General features: G+C 34.4%; 1 protein-coding gene across 1 annotated transcript; it reads right to left on the reverse strand.

Annotated features, from left to right (window-relative positions):
• Positions 1-7,561: 7,561 nt before the first annotated feature.
• On the reverse strand, positions 7,562-8,475 carry LOC308429060 (olfactory receptor 9G19-like; the record flags this gene model as incomplete). Its single annotated transcript, XM_080927705.1, is given in 2 exon segments — positions 7,562-7,798; positions 7,804-8,475. Coding segments are annotated over 2 exon segments (909 nt in total).
• Positions 8,476-9,043: the final 568 nt, after the last annotated feature.

Below are 9,043 nucleotides of genomic sequence, written 5' to 3' on the forward strand. Positions count from 1 at the left end.
AGGTTGCATTTTATGCAATAGGGCTGTTTAAAAGTTACCCATAGATATGCTTAATGCATTTCTCTCTTTAGATAGAGTTAAAGTAATATACTAACAACCATAAAAGCCTTAATTACCTTCTTCTTAGTTATGGTTAATATATTCTTGTTATGTAAACTTTTCCTAATCAATAATGATAGATTTTGCAATATAAAATCCTTGTCTGTCTGCAGTACTAGCTTTAAAAAATAATGCTTCTCCATTTTTGGTAGGAATGATCATAGGGAAAGAATAAATTAACAGGAGTTGAATTTTTTCTACCGCTTAGTTTAATTTTGAATTTTTGGGCATGAACTGTATCAAATATGGAAATGATACAAAGTGGTCAGATTGCAAAATATTATTCTAGATGTTATAAATTGGTATTCTTACTAAGGTGACTCTTAAATTTGTTCCTATAGATACAATTAAACACATAAAATATATTCGTGTAAAACCTTTGTTTTCTATACTGGGATATTAATAAAATATTTCAAAGAGTTTTTTTGAGTTGAACAAAAATTAAAGCTGGAGACATGGTCCAGAAGTTAGAGCATACATTGCTCTTACAGAGACAAGAAGTCACTTTCCTGGTATCCACATTGGGTAACTTATCATTGCCTATAACTTAGGCTCTGGGAGCTTCTGATGCCTCTGGCCTCTGTAAGCACCTGTAAAGACATGCATAGACCCATATACAAACCCAGATACTATATACACAATAAAAAGCAAAATAAATCTTCCAGTGAGTTTAAAATAGTCAAATATAACAGAAAAATGCCACTAAGTTCTAGGTTTCCTTAGGTAATGTAAAATTGAAAGTTTAAATATTCCTTTGAATTTCATTTTCTCACAGAACTAGGATTTTTCTCATTGTTTCCTTGTGCTACTGGATTCTTTTGTCTCAAAGTGAGATAATAAAATATGGGGTTTTAACATTCCTGATGGTTGTGGTGATTATGTCTATTATATGTCTATTATATATTTCCTATCACATAATTTTCTATAAAATTATAATAAATACATTTATCTCTAGTAGCTGAAAATATTAATTTTTCTTGTTAATTTTTTGGCATACCTGCTTTTTCTTGGCAGATTGATGATCCACTTGCCTAGCTGCATTATTAAGTTACTATTTTTTATCAAAACTTGAAACAACCAAAATTAAACACTTGGGAAATCATGTTTTATATAACTTTTAATTTTGTATTTGTTTTAGATGCCAATGTTTTTATTTAGTTACTCTCCTCTTAGATATATACTACTATACCTGGTAATTTCCATGAATAATTTTTTTAAACAAAAATTATTTTTTCCAATCCACTGACCCAGTAGCAACTACTTAGAGATCATCTCTGTGAAAACATTAAAATAAGTATCTAATAGTTTTATCCAAAGCTGGTACTGTAGTGATTTTTAAAAATGACTCTGTTTTCTTACTTTCTGTAAAGGATAAAGTGGAAATCCTTCAATGCTTTCAAGCTCAGTATCTTGAGTTGTTTCTAGAGTTCAGGGTTAGGGTCTGTGGCCTAGATAACCCTAAGCCATATTGGGCAACATGTTCAAAGTAAGTTAATAAAGTGCCAAAACAAGCTGGAGGGAATTGCAACCCCATAGGCAGAACAATATCAACTAACTGGAACACTCAGGGCTCTCAGGAACTTAACTACCAACTAAAGAGTACATATGGAGAGATCTATGAGTCCAGATACATATGTAGCAGAGGATGGCCTTATCTGACATCTATGGAAGGGGAGACACTTGGTCCTGTGGAAGCTTGATGCCCCAGCATAGGGGATGCTAGAACAGTGAGGCAGGAGTGTGTGAGTGGGCAGAGGAGCACCTCCACAGAAGCAAAGGAGAAGAGAAAGAGGGGTACAGGGTTGGGGGTTGTGGAGGGGTAACAAGGAGAGGGATATCACTTGAAATGTAAACAAGTAAAATGATGAAGAAAAAACAAAAACAACAGAAAAAGGAATTGGAGTCACCACAGCTACCTAGAGAAGAGGAAAAATGTTATCTAGTCAACTCTTCAGTCCATTTTTTGTGTTCCCGACATAAGGTCTCTTAGAGGCCAGAGTTACATGTTTCTGTGCAGTCAAGATTTTGATTTGTCTAATTCTCTGACATTTATTCTCATCTAGCAAGATGGCCAGACAATTTGTTGACATTCTGAGAATTCCCCCTTTGACTGGCTCCAGGATTTAATCAAGTTCCTGTGGAAATTTCAGATCTCTGAATTGTTTTGTTTTACAGTCTGAGAGTCCAACACAGAGCTATATCTCCTTTTATTACATTCTTATTTTTCCAAACATGGCAGCGTTAATTTCATTTATATCAAGGAATAGAGAGAATTGTTTTGTGCCTTCACACTGTGTATTTACACATAGCTCCATGGACCCTCCTTGTAGCTTATGCAGCTACAGAAGGGAAAGGAATATAATTGAGAAGCTTGCTCCAATGCCATGGATGTGGAACTTGCTTTGGGAATTCCCACATTGCTAAGGTCTCCTTTGAAGGAATCTACAAGGACTTGTATACTAGTAATGCAAAGAAAATAACTGAATATACTTTCAAGAAAAATAATGCTCACCTGTGAAATCTCAGTAGAGGATTTTTCATCTTGTCCTAGAAAAAGTTTGGTACCATTCAAGAGCACAGACACACACAAAATACATCCTCCACACAAGCATGATTAGAATGGAGAAATTACTAATGCAAAGCAGGAAGCAAAAAAAGTCAAAAAATAAAACAAAACAAACAAAAATACCCAAAAAACATCATGGAGATCCTTACGATGAACTGGGTTCACATATGCAGTGCTGCAGTTTAGAGCTACTCTGAAAAAGGCAATGAACACAATGGCACAAGAAAAATACAGAAATAGGGGACAAAGAAATTATTCTTTTTTATTGTGACTTTCATATCACTGGACAATTCATGAAATATCTGTAGAGATGAGACCTGAGCCATTTCTACTTCTGTAGATGAAACAGAATGAGAGAGAAAGCAACCAAAATTGAGGCAGGGAGCGATAAAGAACAATTTTGTTCAAAGGGACTGTGTAATAAAATAATCAATACTTCTTCTTCTTACCTTCAGACACCTATAGCAACTTGAGGGTTGATCAAAGTCACTTATAGCATTCTGAGTCACAGCTTGATTCTCCATCTGTTATTCATAGTTACTCTGCTTTCTCTGGAGAAGTGTCTCATTACAACTCTTACTGGTGTTTATGCTGGATTTGGTGTGTGTGTGTGTGTGTGTATGAATGCATGCATATGTACCTGTGCATGTATGTGTGTTCATGTGTGGTATTATCTGGTAAATACCTACTCATGTTAGGTAATTTAAATAAAGAGAAAATGTAGAATTCTTGGTGATCCTCACTCCCTTTCACAAGAAAAGATAATCAAATTATCCTTATTATTAGAATTGTACATCAGAGGCATCCCAGACCCAGCCTGAATAAGTGTACAGAAAATCTAGGTTTGTATACAGGGCACAAAGGACAATATGAACTTGTTTAGAAATATTTTATTGTGAAAATTGGAAGTACATAGCAATGGCATTTCCTTAAAGGAGAAAAAGGGAGAGAGAAATGTATTTATAGTATAGTCTCAATAGTGATATAAAAATACAATTCCATGTACTAAAATACACAGAGTCTGTATAATAATAATTAATGAAAAGAGATTACATATTTGAAAGATAGCAAGGAGTGTTAAATAAGAGTGTTTGGAGATAGAAAAAGATGAAAAGATACACATATACTGTAATCCAAAAATCAAAGAAATAACCTTACGAGGAATAACTGGAACTTTACTGAAATTGCAATTCTACTTTTCTTTGCCAGGACTGGAAAAACAAGGGGCCCTTAGACTGCTGGGAACTTTGTCAAGAGATTTACACTTTTGGTTATTTTGCATAGAGACACAGACAGTTAAATGTATGTGGGCATCATTTGGAAGCCAACTTTGCCAGCTGGCGAGTCATTTTATTGGGTTCGATACTTAGAATTTCATGTAGTTTTGGTATTTTCTGACAACACAGTTTAAACAGAATGAATATTAATGGTGATGAATACATCAAACTTCAGAACATTGCATGATGCTAAATAAATGGATAGAGAGAAACATGTTAACAAATATTAAAAAATGTTCAAATTTTGATGCACTGACTGTTCTTTGAAAATCTAATTCTTATCAAGTGGATAAGTAAAAACTCACTAGGAGTATTTTCAAAATAAATAATTTTTGTTTTTATCAAGTCCTCTATTCTTAAATTTTAAATTTAAATTTTTTTTGAACCATAAGTCATAAAATACTGTGTCTATGGTGGTTTTTATCATGTAGCCCTACCATATAGTTTCCTGTACATAGTAATACAATACTACTACATAAATGCTTGTAGAGTGTTACATAATTAACTAATTAATAAGCAGATTTATATATTTTTATGAATTAATGACTTCGTTAAGAAGGAAGGACAGAGAACAGGGTATATACACCATGCCTCCATATGTAAATATTATATGGATTTTATGAATGTAGTCAGGTATATCACTTTAAATAAATTAATGTCCCTTAGAAGAGGAAATGAAGTAAGAGCTAGGTTTACAGCATATGGTGTTTACTGACTACCTCTTACCAAAACGTAAGGAATGATATTTCCCAGTCCTAATTTTAGAAATAATTTAGAATTTATTTGGCAAGACAAGTTGAAAAGAGATAACCAATACATTGAAGGCCCAAGTAAAAGACAGAATTAGTCAATGCCCAACAGGGTCAATGAGGGGAAATTAAATGAGTCACTTCTCTGAACTTCCTGTGCACTCTAGGACTTTAGCCTGCTCAGCAACTTTAATGGCATAGATGTCATTCTTCATGTGTACATATGTACTTCACACAGATAACATTCTGGTTTTCTTCCTCTAAAGAATCCAGATGAATGCTGATTTTTAGTAGAATGTTTAAGTTTTAGAGACTTATAATTTAGTAATTCTACCCAAAATTTTTTGTCATTTAAAATATTTATTGGATGAAACATTTTACAAATGAATTATTAAGATGCAAAGTTGGACAAAGAAGACACGAGTTGAGTAATGGTAATAGCCGTAGACATCTTCAGGTTGAAGATGAGAAGCTCATGAGGCCTCAGCTTTACACAAAGAACAACAAACATCTGAGAAGCACTGTAAGCAAAGGAAACCATTTATGCAGGTATATGAGTACAGAAATTGTTTATACAATATCAAATGGTCAGCTATAAACACACACACACACAAACACACATAGTAAGTATACATATACAATTTGTAGAGTGAGCAGTTAGGTATTTAAAAATACATATTTATATGTATGCATGTAGCAATTAATAAAAAGCAATCATGAATTTGTAAGAGAGCAATGAGGGTCTACAGGCGAAAATAGAGAGGGAGAAAAGAAAAGGGGGATGAATGATGTAAATATGTGGTCACAACAGTTTATAGGCTTCCACGAGAATTTTTAGTGAAATATATTTTTATATTCAATGAATATATGCCAATGAATTTGTAAAGAAAATGATAAATTCTGAAAATTAACACACTGGATGTATTAAAATTTGTATGTTTGAATATACACCTATAAAATCTAATTATATTACTAAGTTAAACTTTGTCACTTGAAAATAAATTTTCTGAAAAGTTTATATTCAGTCCTTCTTAGAGGGGCAACAAAAATATTCTCAGGAGAAAATATGAAGACAATGCTTGGAGCATAAACTGAAAGAAAGGCCAGCTAGAGACTTCTCCCCACCGGGGGTTGTTCAGCCTATATTCAGTCACCAAACCAAAACAATATTGCTGATGCCAAGAAGTGCATGCTGACAGGAGGCTGATATAGCTGCCTCCTGAGAGGCTCTACCAGAGCTTAACAAATACAGAGGTGGATGCTCACAACCAACCACAGAACTGAGAACAGAATCCTTAATGGAGGAGTTAGAGAAAGAATTGAAGGAGTTAAAAAGATTTGCAACCTCACAAGAACAACAATACTAACCAGAGCTCCCAGAGATTAAATCACTATCCAAAGAGTGCACATGGACAAACCTATGGCTCCAGCTGCACATGTAGCAGAGAATGGACTTGTTGGGTATCAGTGGCCGGAGAAGCCTGTGGTCCTGTCAAGAACTAATGTTGCAGTACAGGGGAATGTCAGGGAGGGGAGGTGGGAGGTAGGTCGGTGGTTGGATGAACATCCTCATAGGAGCAGGGGGAGAAGTGATGAAATAGGGGATATGGAGGGGAATTTGGGAAACAGTAACATTTGAAATGTAAATAAAATATATCCAATTAAATCAGTAAAAATGTTTATATTAAAATTTAAAATTGGTATAGATGATTCCTTCGAATATTCTAAGATTAATTATATTCCCTATAGAGCATGAAGATCAGTATAGTCTTTAACTTGTTCTAAAAATTCAGTTCTAGTCACATTTTGACTATACTTATTTTTCAATTTGTAATAATTTACAGATGGTCCTAGAGCCAATATTATTTTTCCGTAATGAAGTAAATGAAAATGCACTTTGCTCAGCCATGCATACATTATCTGAATAGTTTCTGATCCTTAATATGGAAAGGATTTTGTTTACTTCCAGCCAAATGATTAAAATCAAGTTTCTGTACATGGTGGATTGGGAAACTCACCCCAAAGCAGTGGAGTGGTTATATGTTTCTGATCCAAATGAATTTTCAGAATACTAGTATATTTTCTTTTTTTATTAGGGAAAACATTTATGTGAATCAAAATGTGAAAGATAAAAATTTACCCAGCAAAGGAGCAACAAGGCTAAGTATCAAGGGAGGAAAATGCATGGGTTGAATTACCAGATTACTAACAGCAGGTGGGATGTCATTTCTGATTTAACAGAGATTAAAATAACAAGGTAGAAGTCAAAGGTTTTATCAACAAAATGGGGGAAATTAGTCACATTTTTACAATCAAAGATGATGATAATTATAACTTAATTTTTTTTAAGGTTTGATAGTGTGCATTAAGATCTTACTAGTTACAATGAGCATAAAGTACATGTAAAACAGGATGTATAATATTAAATTTAGTTTTGGAACATGTTTACCTCTATAAAGGCATATATTTTTAGTATCACTCATATAGTTACATAAAAAAATAATGAACACACATTGGCTTATAGTCATGGGAAAGGAGTGAAATGAACTCCACAGATATTCTCATTCAAAGTCCATAATTGAGTACATAATGTCCTTATATACTAATCATCCACATTTTCATCTACAATAGTGAGCTGTGACTCTTCATAGATAGACAATTAATTGTTGATTTGGAGTTTTATTTGTAAACTAAAATGATTGACATCAACACAAGCCTGTATATGTTATGTGTCATAACATTAACCATTTTACTGTATTAAATCTCCTAAAGTGTCATGTGGAGTGGTGGAAATAATTTTAATTATATTTTTAGGAGATAAACAGCATCCTTCCATCCTTACATGAAGCAATTTGCATATTCTGTGCTCCTCACAAAGGAATGATTTTGAAGAGTTTATTCAGAGCCTCTTTCACATCCTTATTTCTCAGACTATAGATGAAGGGATTCAGCATGGGGAAAACTACTGTGTAAAATGTTGAAACAACTTTATCTGTATCTAAAGAGTAGCTGGTACGGGGCCGAGAGTAGATGTAGAGAATGGAGCCATAGTACAAGGTCACAGAGATGAGGTGGGAGGAGCAGGTGGAGAAGGCTTTGAGGCGGCCCTCAAGATAGTGCCAATAATGAAGATATAGGAGGCTAGGATTAGGGCAATGGGTATCATTACATTGGAGGTCAGGAGGAAGTACATCAGGGCCTGGTATCCTTCCTTACCACCACAAGCCAGATTCACCAAGGGAAGCAAGTCACAAAAGAAGTCATCAATGATGTTGTCATTGCAGAAGTCAAAGGTAAAGGTTTTCTTGGTGATGATGGAAGTGTTAATAAAGCCACCCATATAAGAGGCTGCAACAAAAAATACACATAGTCTTATAGACATGGCCTGAGAATAATTCAGTGGCTTTGAGATGGCCACATAGCGGTCGTAAGCCATAGCAGCCAGCAGGTAACACTCACTGTAGTCCAGTCCAGCAGAGAAAAAGAACTGAGCCACACAGCTAGCAAAGGAAATGCTCTTATTTTCAGAGATACATATTGCTAGGATCTTTGGAGTATAGACAGTAGACAACCAGAGATCCAGAAAAGACAGGTTTCCAATGAAGAAATACATGGGTGTGTGGAGCCTGGGGTCATTGCAGATCAATACAATGAGGGTGCTGTTTCCTAACACAGTCACTGTGTACATAATGAGGAATACTACAAACAGGACCAATTTTGTGGTAGGGTCAGAGGTGAATCCTAAGAGGATGAACTCAGATACTGTGTGGTTGCCTCTTCCCATGGTCGTAAAGACTTTCTCCTTAGAAAATAAAACAGAGAATTGTTTTCTAATGACTGTGATGGAAAACAAACAGGCAAATGGTTAAATCAGACTATTTCTCCTAATAATCACATGCAATGCTCCAAAGGTTTATTTAGAAATAATTTTTATTTAATAATCAAATAAAGCTTATGGCAAAAGTTTTTCATCTATATGATCATTATCTTAATAACTAGAGAGGTGCATTATATTTCTCTTATATTAATATTACTAAACATCAATCCTTACAATCAGACTTATTTCTGAGTAAAATACATAAAGATACATGATAGACCATGGGGGCTGTCAGAAGGTAACTTCACTATATATTCAATGGCCTTATGTGGATATATGTATATATAATGAATGAGAGAGAAAGAGAGAGGAGAGAGAGGGGGAAGGATAGAGGGAGATCTGAATTGATCTCTATGAATTTACCATAGCTGTTACCTCTGTCTGCTGAACAAATGATTTTCTTGTTTACCAAGTTCTTATAGCTTTCTAAGTTACTTTTGTATTCTCTTAGTGTATCTTCTCAGCATCACCATCC

The sequence above is a fragment of the Micromys minutus genome, assembly GCF_963924665.1.
Source record: "Micromys minutus genome assembly, chromosome: 13".
NCBI classification, from domain to species: domain Eukaryota; kingdom Metazoa; phylum Chordata; class Mammalia; order Rodentia; family Muridae; genus Micromys; species Micromys minutus.